An 18,149-nucleotide genomic window follows, 5' to 3' on the forward strand; every position below is an offset into this window, starting at 1 on the left:
GTAACAATAAAGTAATCCTCTACAACCATTAATTTGTGTAGTGCACTGTTATGTCATTAACCTGTTTCCCTCTTTATTCAAGAAAGGGATGCCAATCATCTCGATTTAAACAACCAACTGTTAGGTTTTTGAAAGTGATACTAATTTTTAAAAAATAATAGATATCCAATCAGTATATACACTACCGCATTTTCCCACATATAACCCACGGGGTATACAACTTTTTACAAACAAACAAGACCCTGCGGGGTATATGGAGGTGCTGGCTATCCCAAAAATATTTTACACGTGTGACAAGTCATGACTCGTTTACAGTTTTTAATGGTAGGACTATCCACTATGCAACACTTACCTTTGACTGAAGCACTGCTGAATAAACCACTCACACTAATATTGCACGTTATCACTTTTAAATGATTCGAATTGTTTGTACAATGAAATGATGTTTGAAGTGGGCGTACTTTGTTTACCGGCGACAGGAGAGCTGGGGGAGAGGTGGGGGGTGGGCGAGGCCACGGCGTTACCTTAGTGCCGCTATTGTCTGCGCAGTGCGCAATCTACCAGTGCTAAAACTACTTACTTATCTACAAGTTACGTGTTACTTATTTATTGGATATTCACTTTTCTTACTTATTTACTGTTTTAAGTTCACTCGTTTCCGGTTAGTTTGTTTTCTTTATTGCAAGTTATGATTTTAATGTTAACAATTGATAGTGTAATGTATTACAAATGTAAACTTCGTTTTAATGATGGAATTAAGCTGCGGTAACGACGTTAAATCTATGAATGCATGCGGGGTATATGGAGGTGCGGGGTGTCTGAAATTTTGATTCAAAGCTTTTGTGACTGCAGTAATTCATATTCTTAGCTCTTTCGGTAAAGTCACGTTAAAGGGAAACAACAAAATAATAAAATATATATTAAACAATAAAAATTCTCACGTTTCGGCCATAACACAAACGGTCATCATCAGGTGTGAAAAACCAACGGCAAGAAACATTTGAAAGAAGTGTCGGTTTTACACAAAATGCTATTTTTGCGGGGTATATGCGTCCGCAGGCTATATGCGGGAAAATACGGTACCAACCTTCACATTGTATGTCGAGCACTCTAAAAACAGTCTTACTGCCCTAGACTTCATGCAGACATGTGAAACCTGGTCGCGTGATCACATGAAAGTGATAATAAAATTACTCATCTTGCTATCCCACCTATTTATGAAAGCCACCGTCAAGGAAACAACTCCATGTGTGGAATGTTCTCAATTCCCTAACCCACCAGCAAAGAAACAACACGAAACAAACTGCTTTATTTTACATTGTCGTCAATGTTTATTTAATTACAACACCGTAACGTCACAAACCACGAGAGCATACAAAAGTGGGGCCAACACCAAAGAGCAATAATACGACACGATCTAACCCAAAAACAACGTCTATTATGGTCAACGTTGGTCACGGAAGCCTACAACTTCTGGATGTTAATGTAGATGTTTATTGTTCACGTTGTTATTCCTCGTTATTAAAGAAGCCTACTACTACTGGACGTTAAACAGAATTGCAGACGGTTTTTTTTTTTATTGGTCACTGGGTGTTGGCCGTGAGAAGGAATCGAACTCGGGTGTCCAGGGGTTCGTAGCGCGGCACAGTGCTGACCGCTACTACAACTACCGCTCCCCACCGCTCGTTCAAGCAGCAGCAAGGCAATGACGAGCATATATCACTCGCACTGAGACTTAAACATCATGAAACTATGTCCTAATTGGCATATCTATAAAAAACAATCAAACTGTGTTGACTATGTAGATTAGTGACTGCAAGGGTTGCGATTCGAATCTATGCATCAATTAGATTTGAAGCTCAATGATACTGGTAGGAACCTCCTGGTTACACCACCAGCCCACAGGGGATTATTGTGTCCGTCCGTCCGTCGTGCATCTAAAAATGGGAGGGGTGGGGCTGGGTGGAGAGGGGAGGATGGGGAGGGGCTGGGTGGGGAGGGGAGGGTGGGGAGGGGCTGGGTGGGGAGGGGAGGGTGGGGAGGGGCTGGGTGAGGGGTGGGAGGGGTGGGGCTGGGTGGGGAGGGGAGGGGCTGGTCACCCCGTGGTGCCCTTATTAAACTCAACGTGTAACCTACTCACGCCGGCTAGTGCCCGCCCTCACAGTCGGGCATATTTGCGGAATACACCACGTGGTGGTGCCGTTGACCCTGGCCATTGACCGAGCAACCCAACGTTCCTACCAGCTCCCTCTGCAAGAGAATGTGTTTGTTCATAAACCCACTGGACTATTTGGTGACCAGGTGGACGGCGGAACAATTTCATTCTAGGAATAGATTGCGTCGAGTCAAATTGCATTCTGAGTGTGTGGCGTGTGCCAAGTGCATTCATTGCATGTGCGATGAAGACTTGTCACACTTATCTTGAGATGGTTTCTTTACTGTAGAGACGCGTTCACTCAAACAGGCGGAGACCTCCACTGCAACAGCCCCGATTCTCCCACGCATCTCCCCAATTCCGAACGGTCTCGCTTGTTCCAGAGGCTCGCTCCACCGGCAGATTCTACCGTCGTTACCTCATTCCCGTAGCCCACCAGTCGAACGACATCAACATCTTTAACAACAAAATCAACATCATCAACATCATCAAAATCAACATCATCAACAACATCATAAACATCAACAACCAAATCAACAACAACAATGCCACAGCCACGACTGCTCCTACTACCGCTGCTACTGCGGCCGCTGCGACAGACGCCACTGCTGCCACTGCTGCCACAGCTGCCACTGCTGCCACAGCTGCCGCTGACTCCGCTGCTGCTCGAGGAATCTTTGTGACAGGAAGTGCTCCCTGTCCCAGCCGTCATTCTTGTAGCTGGCGTGGAGCTTGCGGTGAGCCCAGAGAGCGGTGAGCAAAGCCCTCGCTGCAAATACATCCTGGCTCCATGCCGTCCTGACGCAGCACACACACACACACAGATGCACAAAGGTAAAGACAAAGATCCCCCGTGTAGCCTTAACAGACTGTAGGGGCGAGTGCTGTTAGCGAGCACCTATGAAGGCCGGCACAGTACACGAGGGGGTGGGTGGCCAGCACCACGCCCGGCCGCCTTTGTCTCCCCAGTGGCGATGTTTACACACAGCACCAGGTACTCATTTGAGGCTGAGTCGACCTAGGGGAGGCCCAGGACCGGGACGGGTTCAAATAATCGTCACCGGTGTTGGCCGTTAGCGGGAATCGAGTCGCCGGGTTCGTAGCGCAGCGTAGCGCTAACCACTACACTACCGCTCCCAAGACACACACACAGACACACACACATACACACACATACACACACAGACACACACACAGATATATACACACAGATACACACAGACACACACAGATACACACAGACACACACAGACAGACCAAAGATCAAAGATCCCCCATATAGCCTTAACAGACTGTAGGGGCAAGTGCTGTTAGCGAGCACCTATGAAGGCCGGTAACGGTACACGAGGGGGTGGGTGGCCAGCACCACGCCCGACCGCCTTTGTCTCCCTAGTGGCAATGTTTGCACACTGCACCAGGTACTCATTTGAGGGTGAGTCGACCTAGGGGAGGCCCGGGACCGGTTAAGATAATTGTCACTTGTGTTGGCCGTGAGCGGGAAACGAACCCGTGTCGCCGGGTTCATAGCGCAGTGCGCTAACCGCTACACTATCGCTCCCCCCACACAGACAGACAGACACACACAGACACACAGATACACAGATACACACAGACATACACAGACACACACAGATACACACAGACACACACAGATACACACAGACACACACAGACACACACAGATACACACAGACACACACAGACACACACAGAGATACACAGACACACACACAGACACACACACACAGACACACACACACACACAGACACACACACACAGACACACACAGACACAACAACCGCCATTCGCCACTAAGTGGCGGTGACGTCACCACGACGCTTGTGCCAGGCCATGTGCACCCTGAGGCCACGTGAAGTGTCGAACGCCCGCTGGCAGGAGGTCACGGGGCAGACCCAGGTGCCACGGGTCGACTGACTGAGATGACTGGCTGATGCACCACCTGTGCCCCCTACTGTGCCAACCTGCTGTGCTTTAGCCACCCGGCGCTCCGCTCGTTGTTGTGAGCGTCGCTCCTCCGCCCTCCGTTGTTGTTGGAGGGCGACTACCTCCAACTGCCCAGTAGCATCCTTCACGAGCCTCCTCCACAGAGGTCGATCTTGACACCGCTGGTACCAGTCATCGGCAAGTCCACTCAGCTCCACGTCCTCCTGTACCACATCACTCCATCTCTTCTCTAGCCCGTGCCGCGGCCGCTTAGCCCCCTCAATCCGGCCGAACAAAAGCTGTTTCGGCATGCGTTGGCTGGGCATGCGGGCTACATGACCCAGCCATCGCAGCCTTCCCCGCCGGAGGAGCTCACCGATGGGACCCTGCCCAGATCTTTCAAGGATTTGTGAGCTCCTCACACAATCCAGCCTGGTTAAACCCAGGATGGATTGTAGGCAGGCCAGCCTAAATGTTTCTAATCGGCGAAGATGTTCCATTAGGGGGGTCCACGTTTCGCAAGCGTAGAGAAGGGAGGGAATGACCGTGGCCGAGAAGACCTGAAGCTTAGTGCGGAGCGACAGACCAGGTAGCTTCCACACAGCGTTACGCAACCGATGAAAAGATATTGCCGCTCGACTGATTCGGAGTGAGACCTCTGCTGTTAAACTGGAGCCGGTCATGAGCACACTGCCCAGGTATGGGAAACTCATACTCTTTGGTTCTATTCGGTAAAGTCACGTAGGTAAAAAATAAATATGGGAATCTCTCTACTCTCTCCACAACTGCCCCATCACCGATTGGGAGTTGTGGGGGTGGAGTGTCCGATGGTACAAAATACCCAGGCAGGTGCTTAGTTTTGGTGGGGGTGATGGTAAGGCCCCATCTCTTAGTGGCACGCTCCAGTCTCAGCAGCCAGCATCTCCAACTCCTCCTCTGAATGAGCAGCAATTACCAAATCATCGGCATACATAACGTGGTTGAGCAATAGGGAGCCATCCCTTGACCGCACCTGGGCATCGATCAGCCTCCCTTATATCTGTACCAAATGGAGATTCCCCCGGTACAGCTATTGAAGGCTTCACGAACTACGTGGTCAAAATAGATGTTAAATAATGTGGGAGCCAGAGGACATCATTGTCGCACCCTGGCCACGAAGTTCTACCCGGGCCCGCTCACCATCATGAAGGTCCTTAATGACCATGAGCAGAGGGTTAGGGATTCCGAAAGCACTAAGAACAACCCAGAGCCCAGGCCTACTGATGGTATCATAGGCCTTGAGCAGGTCAAAAAAGCAGAGATGTAGAATTTCCTACACTTCTGCTGTAGCAGACCGATAGAAAATATGGCATCTTTGCAGGACCGCCCTTTCCTGAAACCGCAATGGGGCTCTGCAAGCCTCGCCTCAGCGTGCCTGGCAAGGCGATGTTGAATAATCCTTGCCAGGACCTTTCCCAGCACACTGAGGCATGACATGCCCCTGTAGTTGTTACAGTCTGTGCGGTCCCCCTTCTTAAAGAGGGGGACCACCAGGGCATCCTTCCAATCCTGCGGAACCCGTCCAGTGGTCCAGACTGCTGTTATGATGTCATATAGGGCAGTCTGTGCACAAACGCCACCCTCCCTCAGCATTTTGCTTGGGAGATAATCTCTACCCAGTGCCTTTCCTGGTCTCAGACTCCGGATCGCCTTCAGTACTTCTTCAACAGATGGCACCTCAGCCAGCCACTCACAGGGGGTGACTTCCTCTTCCAATATATGAGGCACCGCAGCCTCAGCAGGGTTATCCCCACTTTGTCCCACGATGTTTTCCAGGTTGGGGGATTTCCCCTCCCCCAGGACCTCCCAAAAATGCTCAGCAAATCTGCAAACCTGTTCCTGGGGGTCGGAGATTGGGTCACCGTTCTTTCTCTTATTGATGGTAATAGGTGTGGCGCTGCAGGTTACTTTTTTTGATGGAGTTAAATAGGAATTTGTGATCGCAGGCCATTGGGGCAGACTCCATCTCCTCAGCAACCTGCAACCACCAACCATCCTTGAGGCGCCTCACGGCTCTACGAACCTCTGAGCGAAGGCTGCGGTAAGCCTCCTCATTCTCTGACATGGGATGTTGTAGATGATGAGAGTGGGCCTGTCGCTTTTTCTCAGCCAGCCTGAACACCTCCTTTGTCAGCCAGGGTCTCTGAGGAGGTCTGGACCGTGCACCCAAAGAAGCCATTGCAGCTGCATAAGCCACAGTCCTAAACCTCGCCCATTTCCCCTCGACATGAGGAGGTTTGGGATGATGCCAACCCCAGCTGCAAGCGATGATTAAATTCTCGCTTGAAACTTTAATCTGCTAGCTGAGACCATGCCACTATGGGTTTGAATGGGGTCCTGGGTGTACACCCACCACCGGAGTGGAAGAATGGCAGGCGCATCTTAAAAATGACAAGTCGATGGTCAGTGGGCAGATCAGCTCCTGGTGTCAAGGACATGGGCCCGCATCCACTGTTCCGTCACAATGTAGTCCAGCAGATGTTCTTGCTTGTGTAGTGACTGTGATTGTCACTGTGTGGTGCCGGGCTTACGAAACCGCGGCGGATAATGTCTTGGCAATATGTGTAGTCCGCTTACTGGGCGAAGTACCAGCCCTCACGGGGCTTGGGTGAGCACTGTGCAGCGTGGAGGCACTAACGTGCAGTGTGCGGTGCGGGCTCCCGGTGAGGGAGCGAGAGGGAGTGTCAGCCAGGCAGGGTTACGTTGGGACATGATACGCTGGTTGGCCTGCCGACACGTGACCGGATGATATTGGAGGGGGGCCTCCGGTGGACGGGGGCCGCTGGGCGGTCACGTGGTATAGCAGAGCTCTCGGGGAGCCTTCGGGAAAGAGCCGGAGAGATCTGGAAGGTGGGCGGGGCGAGGGGCGGAGCCAACCCCAGCCCAGGCCGATATAACGGGGGCCCCGGTAGGGGCTCGGGGTTCTTCGTGTTGCTGGTGATGAAGATCCACGTCGGGTTGAAGAAGCCTCTAGCCACGTGGTCCGGGACCCAGCTTGTGGTCTGGGGCGGGATAGCGAACCGCGTCTAGTTCTGCCGTAGCGTGGCTCAATGAGCATTCAACACCCAAGTGTAGGTTGTGTTACGTTACGTTGAGTTTCTGAATAAAGTGTTGCTCCCAAGACAACGTCTGCGACTCAGTTGGACTCGCTACACTTGGACCTGGCATGCATCCATGATGTTGTGTGGATGTGCCGATGCCGGAACAGCGTGTTGGTAATTACAAGCCCATGGGCTGCACAACAATCTATCAGCCTCTTACCGTTGTTATTGAGCTGATCTGGCCCATGCCCTCCAATCACTCCAGACCAGGTGCTAGCATCATGACCAACTCGGGCATTGAAGTCACCCAACAAGATGACTCTATCCCGAGGGGCCACTTTAGCCAGTATCTGTGACAGGAGGTCATAGAAGCCATCTGACTCATTGGCCTTGCCTGCATCCCTCCAGATGTTCGTCTTCAGTGGGGGCATACATAACCATGACCACCACTCCTCGCCTCTGTTTGATGGGAAGGCGAGCCCAAAGTAGCCTGGGGATTACAGCAACCCACACCTGACCGCCACACTCCCACGCCCCCTTCATTCTTTTGTTCAGAAGAAGAGCCACTCCCTGTTGTTTGGCAGTCTCCTGCCCCGAGTAAAGGACTGTCCACCCCTCATGGTGGCAGGAGCCAGAGCCGGTCCCCTGGACCTCCTGAATACCAGAGATGCAGGCGGTACCAGTCCAGCTCCCAACAAAAGAATGGAAGCCTCTCCTCCGCAGTGAGCATTCGAACATTCCACGTGGCCATCTGTAGAGGCTTTTTGTTGTTCCAGGAGAAGCCCCGAGGGTAAAGATTCAATCTCCTCGCTCCGCCAAATGGGGTTTGGCCAGGAGACGTCATAGACGCCCGTACCCCTGGTGCCTCCGGCACAAACTTAATAAATGCATTACCTCGTATTTTAGTGGTAGTTAATTGAAAGTGGAGGGGTTACCAGTCCCTCGCACTGGTCCAAAGCCCCCTTTTGGCCGCTGTGGTGGTAACAAATGCCATGAAGGGAAAGGCCAATCTAAATTGGCCCTCCCCCCACGGCACTGCCCACCACAATTTTGCCGTCCGGCACCTCGAGGAGGTAGGGGGTTGTTTTTGCCGGACAATACACACACACGGACATACATACACATACACATACATCCACACACGTGTACATACATACACATACATAAACAAAGACCCTCCATATAGCCTCAACAGACTGTAGGGGCAAGTGCTGTTAGCGAGCACCTATGAAGAGACCGGAACGGCACACGAGGGGGTTGGTGGCAAGCACAATGCCCGACCACCTTTGTCTGCTCAGTGGCGATGTTTACACACCACACCAGGTACTCAATTGAGGCTGAGTACACCTAGGGGAGGCCCAGGACCATTTCAGATAATCTTCACCGGTGTTGGCCACGAGCGGGAATTGAACCCGGGTCGCCGGGTTCGTAGCGCTAACCACTACTTTACCACTACCCATCTTGGTGTGGGGGTCACCTGAGTCTCGATGTTGTGGCCTTTGAGTGCCGAGCGGATGAAGTGCAGCACGCAGTCCACCAGCCCCTCACACTGCCGCATGCTCAGCCGCCTGTCCGGGTCTGCCGAGCTCAACTCCCTGCAACGTCACCGCCGTGACGTGAACCCTGACGTCCCCGTCACGTCAACCGTGACATTCCCGTCGCGTCCACCGCGACGTCCCCGTCAGGTCTGCCTCGGCGCGCCTTACCGCAGGCACGCCAAGGCGTTGCAGAATGCCGCGGAAGGCGAGGCGGGCGAGCTGGGTGAGGAGGGTGAGACGGGCGAGCTGGGTGAGGACGGTGATGAGGGTTTGTCTCCAACGTTGCTCCTCCAGCCGCTCTCTGGCACCAGCACGAGCTCCACCAGCGCCGGGAGGCAGAGCTCCACCAGCGCAGCCCTCAGAGGCTCGTGGCACGACAGGTTCCACAGCGTGCCTGGGGTAGGGGTGGCGAGGGTGGGTGGGTGGTGAGTGTGAGTGGTGAGTGTGGGTGGTGAGCATGGCGAGAGTGGTGAGCCTGGTGAGAGTAGTGAGCGTGGTGAGAGTGGTGAGCGTGACGAGCGTGGCGAGCATGGGTGGTGAGTGTGGGTGGTGAGTGTGGGTGGTGAGCGTGGGTGGTGAGTGTGGGTGGCGAGAGTGGGTGGTGAGTGGTGAGTGTGGGTGGCGAGAGTGGGTGGTGAGTGTGGGTGGGTTGCTACCGGTGATCTTCTCCAGGGTGTGAGGGTTGTGAGTGCGTCCCAGCAGGCTGGCGAAGGCCGCGATGCCTCCATTGTTGCAGAGGGCCAATGCGCCAACATGGTTGGAGCTGAGGACTTGCAACACCTCACATGCATATGCACGCACCTGTGGGGGCACGGGGAGATGAGGAGATGCACAAACAACAACCGCCATACGCCACCAAGTGGCGGTGATGTCACCACGACGCTTGTGCCAGGCTATGTGCACCTTGAGGCCACGTGAAGTGTCGAACGCCCGCTGGCAGAAGGTCAAGGGACAGACCCAGGTGCCACGGGTCGACTGACTGAGATGACTGGCTGATGCACCGCCTGTGCCCCCTCCTGTGCCAACCTGCTGTGCTTTAGCCACCCGGCGCTCCGCTCGTTGTTCTGAGCGTCGCTCCTCCGCCCTCCGTTGTTGTTGGAGGGCGACTGCCTCCAACTGCCCAGTAGCGTCCTTCACGAGCCTCCTCCACAGAGGCCGATTTTTACACCGCTGGTACCAGTCATCGGGAAGTCGACTCAGCTCCACATCCTCTTGTACCACGTCACTCCATCTCTTCTCTAGCCCGTCCCGCGCACAGACAAAGATACCCCGTATAGCCTTAACAGACTGTAGGGGCAAGTGCTGTTAGCGAGCGCCTTTAAAGGCCGGCACAGCACACGAGGGGGTGGGTGGCCAGCACCATGCCCGGCCGCCTTTGTCTCCCTAGCGGCGATGTTTACACATCCCTCCAGGTACTCATTTGAGGCTGAGTCGACCTACACACACACAGACACATATCCTTGTGCGCCCCACCCGTGGTCTCACCTGGTCGTCGTCCTCACGGTCAGTGAGCAGCGTGAGGAGTGAGCGCGGCGTCCCAGCCGCCCTCACCACTGCCACCGCCCACTCCTCGGGTTGCTCGCAACCACCACTGCCACCACGGCCACCACCCCCACCAACACCACCACCACCGCCACCACCACCAACACCACCACCCCCACCACCACCAACACCACCACCGCCACCAACACCACCACCGACAACACCACCACCACCAACACCACCGCCACCAACACCACCACCAATAACACCACCACCAACACCACCACCAACACCACAGCCAGCGGCGGTGGTGTTGGTGGTGGTGCAGCAGCAGCAGCAGCGTCTGAGAGCGCCCAGGAAGCCGAGCCACCAGCGGCACAGCGGGGAGCCAAGCGGCAGTGCGGCAGTAGCAGCAGGGACAGCAGCAGGAGCAGCAGCAGGGACAGCAGGGGCAGCGGCGGCAGGGGCAGCAGGGGCAGCGGCGGCAGGGGCAGCAGCAGCAGGGACAGCAGCAGCAGGGGCAGCAACAGCAGGGGCAGCAGCAGCAGGGACAGCAGCAGGGACAGCAGGGACAGCAGCAGCAGGGACAGCAACAGCAGGGACAGCGGGGGCAGCAGGGGCAGCAGCAGCAGCAGGGACAGCAGCAGGGGCAGCAGGGACAGCAGGGACAGCAGCAGCAGGGGCAGCAGCAGCAGGGACAGCAGGGGCAGCAACAGGGGCAGCAGGGACAGCGGGGGCAGCAGGGACAGCAGGGGCAGCAGCAGCAGGGACAGCAGGGGCAGCAACAGCAGCAGGGACAGCAGAAGGGTCAGGGCGCAGAGCGTGAGACAGGAAGGCCGCGTTGGCCATGGTGGTGACAAAGTCCTCGTCCTGGGGGGGAGGGAGGGGGAGTGGGGGAGTGGTGAGTGTACTAGTGGTGAGTGTACTAGTGGTGAGTGGTGAGTGTACTAGTGGTGAGTAGTGGTGAGTGTACTAGTGGTGAGTGTACTAGTGGTGAGTGGTGAGTGTACTAGTGGTGAGTAGTGGTGAGTGGTGAGTGTACTAGTGGTCAGTGTACTAGTGGTGAGTGGTGGGTGTACTAGTGGTAAGTGTACTAGTGGTGAGTAGTGGTGAGTGGTGAGAGTACTAGTGGTGAGTGTACTAGTGGTGAGTAGTGGTGAGTGGTGAGTGTACTAGTGGTGAGTGTACTAGTGGTGAGTGGTGAGTAGTGGTGAGTGGTGGGTGTACTAGTGGTGAGTATACTAGTGGTGAGTGTACTAGTGGTGAGTAGTGGTGAGTGGTGAGTGTACTAGTGGTGAGTAGTGGTGAGTGTACTAGTGGTGAGTGGTGAGTAGTGGTGAGTGTTGAGTAGTGGTGAGTGTACTAGTGGTGAGTGTACTAGTGGTGAGTGGTGAGTGTACTAGTGGTGAGTAGTGGTGAGTGTACTAGTGGTGAGTAGTGGTGAGTGGTGAGTAGTGGTGAGTAGTGGTGAGTGTACTAGTGGTGAGTGTACTAGTGGTGAGTGTACTAGTGGTGAGTAGTGGTGAATGTATTAGTGGTGAGTGTACTAGTGGTGAGTGGTGAGTAGTGGTGAGTAGTGGTGAGTGTACTAGTGGTGAATGGTGAGTAGTAGTGAGTGTTGAGTGTACTAGTGGTGAGTGTACTAGTGGTGGGTAGTGGTGAGTGGAGAGTAGTGGTGAGTGTACTAGTGGTGAGTGTACTAGTGGTGAGTGGTGAGTAGTGGTGAGTGTACTAGTGGTGAGTAGTGGTGAGTGTACTAGTGGTGAGTGGTGAGTGTACTAGTGGTGAGTAGTGGTGAGTGTACTAGTGGTGAGTGGTGAGTGTACTAGTGGTGAGTGTACTAGTGGTGAGTGTACTAGTGGTGAGTAGTGGTGAGTGGTGAGTAGTGGTGAGTGGTGAGTGTACTAGTGGTGAGTGGTGAGTGTACTAGTGGTGAGTGTACTAGTGGTGAGTAGTGGTGAGTGGTGAGTGTACTAGTGGTGAGTAGTGGTGAGTGTACTAGTGGTGAGTGGTGAGTAGTGGTGAGTGTACTAGTGGTGAGTGTACTAGTGGTGAGTGTACTAGTGGTGAGTAGTGGTGAGTGTTGAGTGTAAACTCACCAGGCGATGCTGAACCCCCCAAACCCGGATCCAACTCCACACGACGAACCGGTTCCAAACACAAGTCGACAAGGTATTGATTCAGACTCTAAGTCGATTCCTCATGCAATTCAATGAGCAATCGAATTCTAATACAACTCTTCAATCCGATTCCCCGTGCAAGTCAATAGGAGTCGATTCTTAATGTGTTTAAAAAGGAGTCGACTCCTCACGAAACAATGTTGAGAATCAATTTATACGGTGGCGTCACGGAGGTAAAATAAAACAAAATAAAAGAAAACAATTAAATCACGACGTTTTGGAGGCAACACAAGTCTCCTTCTTCAGGTGGAACAGACACAGCGGTGTACTAGTGGTGAGTGGTGAGTAGTGGTGAGTGGTGAGTGTACTAGTGGTGAGTGTACTAGTGGTGAGTGTTGAGTGTACTAGTGGTGAGTAGTGGTGAGTGGTGAGTAGTGGTGAGTGTACTAGTGGTGAGTGTACTAGTGGTGAGTAGTGGTGAGTGGTGAGTAGTGGTGAGTGGTGAGTGTACTAGTGGTGAGTGGTGAGTGTACTAGTGGTGAGTGTACTAGTGGTGAGTGGTGGGTGTACTAGTGGTGAGTGTACTAGTGGTGAGTGTACTAGTGGTGAGTAGTGGTGAGTGTACTAGTGGTGAGTGTACTAGTGGTGAGTAGTGGTGAGTGGTGAGTAGTGGTGAGTGGTGAGTGTACTAATGGTGAGTGTACTAGTGGTGAGTAGTGGTGAGTGGTGAGTAGTGGTGAGTGGTGAGTGTACTAGTGGTGAGTGTACTAGTGGTGAGTGGTGAGTGTACTAGTGGTGAGTAGTGGTGAGTGGTGAGTAGTGGTGAGTGGTGAGTGTACTAGTGGTGAGTGTACTAGTGGTGAGTAGTGGTGAGTGGTGAGTAGTGGTGAGTGGTGAGTGTACTAGTGGTGAGTAGTGGTGAGTGGTGAGTAGTGGTGAGTGGTGAGTGTACTAGTGGTGAGTGTACTAGTGGTGAGTGTACTAGTGGTGAGTAGTGGTGAGTGGTGGGTGTACTAGTGGTGAGTGTACTAGTGGTGAGTGTACTAGTGGTGAGTAGTGGTGAGTGTACTAGTGGTGAGTGTACTAGTGGTGAGTAGTGGTGAGTGGTGAGTAGTGGTGAGTGGTGAGTGTACTAATGGTGAGTGTACTAGTGGTGAGTAGTGGTGAGTGGTGAGTAGTGGTGAGTGGTGAGTGTACTAGTGGTGAGTGTACTAGTGGTGAGTAGTGGTGAGTGGTGAGCAGTGGTGAGTGGTGAGTGTACTAGTGGTGAGTGTACTAGTGGTGAGTGTACTAGTGGTGAGTAGTGGTGAGTGGTGAGTGTACTAGTGGTGAGTGTACTAGTGGTGAGTAGTGGTGAGTGGTGGGTGTACTAGTGGTGAGTGTACTAGTGGTGAGTGTACTAGTGATGAGTGGTGAGTGTACTAGTGGTGAGTGGTGGGTGTACTAGTGGTGAGTGTACTAGTGGTGAGTGTACTAGTGGTGAGTGTTGAGTAGTGGTGAGTAGTGGTGAGTGTACTAGTGGTGAGTGTACTAGTGGTGAGTGGTGAGTGTACTAGTGGTGAGTGGTGAGTAGTGGTGAGTGGTGAGTAGTGGTGAGTGTACTAGTGGTGAGTAGTGGTGAGTGTACTAGTGGTAAGTGGTGAGTAGTGGTGAGTGGTGAGTAGTGGTGAGTGTACTAGTGGTGAGTGTACTAGTGGTGAGTGTACTAGTGGTGAGTAGTGGTGAGTGTACTAGTGGGGGAGTGGTGAGTGTGCTAGTGGTGAGTGTACTAGTGGTGAGTGGTGAGTGTACTAGTGGTGAGTGTACTAGTGGTGAGTGTATTAGTGGTGAGTGTACTAGTGGTGAGTGGTGAGTAGTGGTGAGTAGTGGTGAGTGTACTAGTGGTGAGTGTACTAGTGGTGAGTAGTGGTGAGTAGTGGTGAGTGTACTAGTGGTGAGTGTTGAGTAGTGGTTAGTGTACTAGTGGTGAGTGTACTAGTGGTGAGTGGTGAGTGCACTAGTGGTGAGTGTACTAGTGGTGAGTAGTGGTGAGTGTACTAGTGGTGAGTGGTGAGTGTACTAGTGGTGAGTGTACTAGTGGTGAGTAGTGGTGAGTAGTGGTGAGTGTACTAGTGGTGAGTGTACTAGTGGTGAGTGTACTAGTGGTGAGTGGTGGGTGTACTAGTGGTGAGTGTACTAGTGGTGAGTGGTGAGTAGTGGTGAGTGTACTAGTGGTGAGTGTACTAGTGGTGAGTGGTGAGTAGTGGTGAGTGGTGAGTGTACTAGTGGTGAGTAGTGGTGAGTGTACTAGTGAGTAGTGGTGAGTGTACTAGTGGTGAGTGTACTAGTGGTGAGTGTACTAGTGGTGAGTGTACTAGTGGTGAGTGGTGGGTGTACTAGTGGTGAGTGTACTAGTGGTGAGTGGTGAGTAGTGGTGAGTGTACTAGTGGTGAGTGGTGAGTAGTGGTAAGTGGTGAGTGTACTAGTGGTGAGTGTACTAGTGGTAAGTGGTGAGTAGTGGTAAGTGGTGAGTGTACTAGTGGTGAGTGTACTAGTGGTGAGTAGTGGTGAGTGTACTAGTGGTGAGTAGTGGTGAGTGTACTAGTGGTGCGTAGTGGTGAGTGTACTAGTGGTGAGTGTACTAGTGGCGAGTGTACTAGTGGTGAGTAGTGGTGAGTGTACTAGTGGTGAGTGTACTAGTGGTGAGTAGTGGTGAGTGTTGAGTGTAAACTCACCAGGCGATGCTGAACCCCCCAGACCCGGATCCAACTCCACACCACGAACCGGTTCCAAACACAAGTCGACAAGGAATTGATTCAGACGCTAAGTCGATTCCTCATGCAATTCAATGAGCAATCGATTTCTAATACAATCTACAATCCGATTCCCTGTGCAAGTCAATGGGAGTCGATTCTTAATGCGATTAAAAAGGAGTCGACTCCTCACGAAACAATGAGAATCAATTTGTACGGTGGAGTCACGGAGGTAAAATAAAATAAAACAAAAGAAAACAATTAAATCACGACGTTTCGGAGGCAACACAAGTCTCCTTCTTCAGGTGGAACAGACACACCGGAACATCAGTGTCAAGTGGACAGCTCAGTGACACAGAATTAGTAAAGTTGGACTACATGTTTATTTCTCGAAAGCATTTTGGCTGTAGACCAGTGTAACAAGTCAAAAATTTAACTGGAGGCTTTATTTCTTCCAGCACAAGACGCATGATATGGTAGCTGCAGTAAGCCACCCACCGCCGACACACACACACCCACGTGTATTTGTGGATGCACTAAGCCGACACACACACACACACCTGTACTTGTGGTTGCACTAAGTCCGACACACACACACACCTGTACTTGTGGATGCACTAAGTCCGACACACACACACACACCTGTACTTGTGGATGCACTAAGTCTGACACACAAACACACACCTGTACTTGTGGATGCACTAAGTCCGACACACACACACCTGTACTGGTGGATTCACTAAGTCCGACACACTCACACACCGACCCACCTGTACTTGTGGATGCACTAAGTCCGACACACACACACACCTGTACTTGTGGATGCGTTAAGTCCGACACACACACACCGACCCACCTGTACTGGTGGATGTCCTCGAAGGACTTGGAGTTGTTGATGGCGAAGACGCAGAGGAAGCGCTGGCGGTCGGAGACTGAAATGGTGGCGGCTGAGGAGCTTGTTCACTAGCTCACTCCTTGTTTAAAAAATGTTGCTTTGAAGGTCTCGCTCTCAAAATAACGCTCCCAAATAATCAACAGATATTGGTAGTGTGCTGCTATCGACCGCCTAGTGGGAAGGATGTTGAAGCTGCGTCTGCACTGAGAGAGCTTTTTGGGTGCCTCCCTAAAGGTGAAATAGTTTTAGTGGGTGATCTAAATTGGAATTGGCTAAACCCGCCGGCCGTGGCCACACATTTTGCAGATGAATTTAATCTGTTTCAATTAATAAATGTCCCCACAAGACCCAACCTAAAATATTCGGGACAGTCAACTCTGCTTGACGTCCTATTGACATATGCCCCTCACAATTTCACACTGACTGGTGTTCTGGGTAATAACCTTAGTGATCACTCCTTCATTTTTGGAGTGAGATCATCAGCCAGACCCAAAGCCCCCCTAAATTGGTTGAGAAGCACTCTATGAGACACTTCAGCACTCAGGCATTTGCTAATGATGTGCTTCACTCGGATATTGACAAGGTCTGTGATATCCCCAACCTGATTACGGCTTGGGAGACTTTCAGGTACACGTTTCTCCAAATTCTTAACAAACATGCTCCGTTGGTTAGATTTAAAACTAAATGCAACCGCCCACCATGGTTTGATCATTTGATTACAAAGCTAATGAAAACTAGGGACAAGGCTTGGGCATGTGCTGAGAAAAGTAATTTGGTCAATGACTGGCTAGAATACAGGATTTTAAGGAATAGATGCGTCAAAAAAAACGGCATGCAAAAAATGCCTACTTTTCCTCCACTCTCCTGGAATCACATGGAAATGCCAGGATTTTCTTGAAAACAAATATATCGAAAAGGCATCCAAAACAGACAATCTGCCCGTTGAGCTTAACCGAAATGGGGAATATTTTTCAGATCCCAAAAAAATAGTTGACAATTTTAACCTTCATTTTTCTGAAGCTGGTAATCTTTTTTTATAATGTATTGGGAGTCACCTCTGCTCATGCAAATTCCTACACCCCTGTCCAAACATTAAACGAATTTAGTTTCCAGACAATCCACGAAAGTAATGTTCTGAAACAACTGTCTTACCTCAAAGGGTCTTCCTCTTCCGGAGCAGATAGTATTCCCGTCTTTGCTCTACTAACTGTTGGTCACCTAATATACAAACCTATAGCCCATATTTTCAACCTGTCCATCAAAGAAGCATCAGTTCCTCTAGAATGGAAACATTCCTATGTCCGTCCACTTCACAAAGGGGGCCCTAAAGATGATCCAAATAACTACTGACCTATCTCAATTTTGTCCCCGTTGATGAAAATTTTTGAAAAATTATTGACCTACCAAATTAGCAGTTTCCTGTCCACCAACAATCTACTACATCTAAAACAATCTGGGTTCGGAAAAAAATACAGCACCACATCTGCTGCATTAGACTCTCTGAATCACATTTACAGTAGCCTTGATAATAATCAGTACTGTACCTGTCTTTTTCTAGACCTGTCCAAAGCTTTTGATACAGTAGACCACAACACCCTGCTTAGTAAATTAAGTTGCCTCGGTTTTTCCGAAAACACAGTAAAATGGTTACAAAATTACCTCTTTTCTCGCACCCAAACTGTATTCACAGATGGTTGGAGGTCAAACAGTGTTAAGATAACAAAAGGGGTTCCACAGGGTTCCATCCTCGGCCCCCTTTTCTTCTCTCTTTATGTCAATGACTTGGGCACTGACCTGGATCATTCCAGGATAAATCTTTTTGCAGATGACACAATAGTGATTACTGCTGGCCGCTCTCCGGATGACGTGATTGCTAAGCTACAGGGTGATTTCAACAAACTACAACATCAGCTAGTTGCTCTTAAACTAGTCCTGAATACCTACAAAACCAAGGTGCTATGCTTCTCACCAGGACTAAAGCAGGAAGTCATGTTTCCCCAATTACATTCCTTAAATAATTATAAAATAGAGCAAGTCAAGATCTATAAGTATCTTGGGGTCATCCTGGATTCAAAACTGAATTTTGAAGATCACATTGATTATATTGGTAAAAAGACAAAAATAAAAATTGGTTTTCTGTATCGACACAAGCACTGCTTCCCCCCCAATGTTCCGTTTGGAATTGATAAAAGCTACCATACT

General features: G+C 51.2%; 1 protein-coding gene across 1 annotated transcript; it reads right to left on the reverse strand.

Moving 5' to 3' along the window:
- Positions 1–1,307: 1,307 nt before the first annotated feature.
- On the reverse strand, positions 1,308–15,077 carry LOC142912312 (uncharacterized). The gene is made up of 6 exons (XM_076060480.1): positions 15,035–15,077; positions 10,204–11,070; positions 9,375–9,519; positions 8,887–9,112; positions 8,658–8,775; positions 1,308–2,953 (listed from the first exon to the last, which is right to left on the reverse strand). The coding sequence occupies exons 2-6, from the start codon at positions 11,047–11,049 to the stop codon at positions 2,864–2,866; spliced, it is 1,425 nt and encodes a 474-aa protein (XP_075916595.1). The 5' UTR covers positions 11,050–11,070; positions 15,035–15,077; the 3' UTR covers positions 1,308–2,863.
- Positions 15,078–18,149: the final 3,072 nt, after the last annotated feature.

Source organism: Petromyzon marinus, unplaced genomic scaffold (genome assembly GCF_048934315.1).
Source record: "Petromyzon marinus isolate PM22_M1 ecotype Great Lakes invasive population unplaced genomic scaffold, UKy_Petmar_22M1.pri1.0 PM_G_Scaffold_2, whole genome shotgun sequence".
Lineage (NCBI taxonomy): Eukaryota > Metazoa > Chordata > Hyperoartia > Petromyzontiformes > Petromyzontidae > Petromyzon > Petromyzon marinus.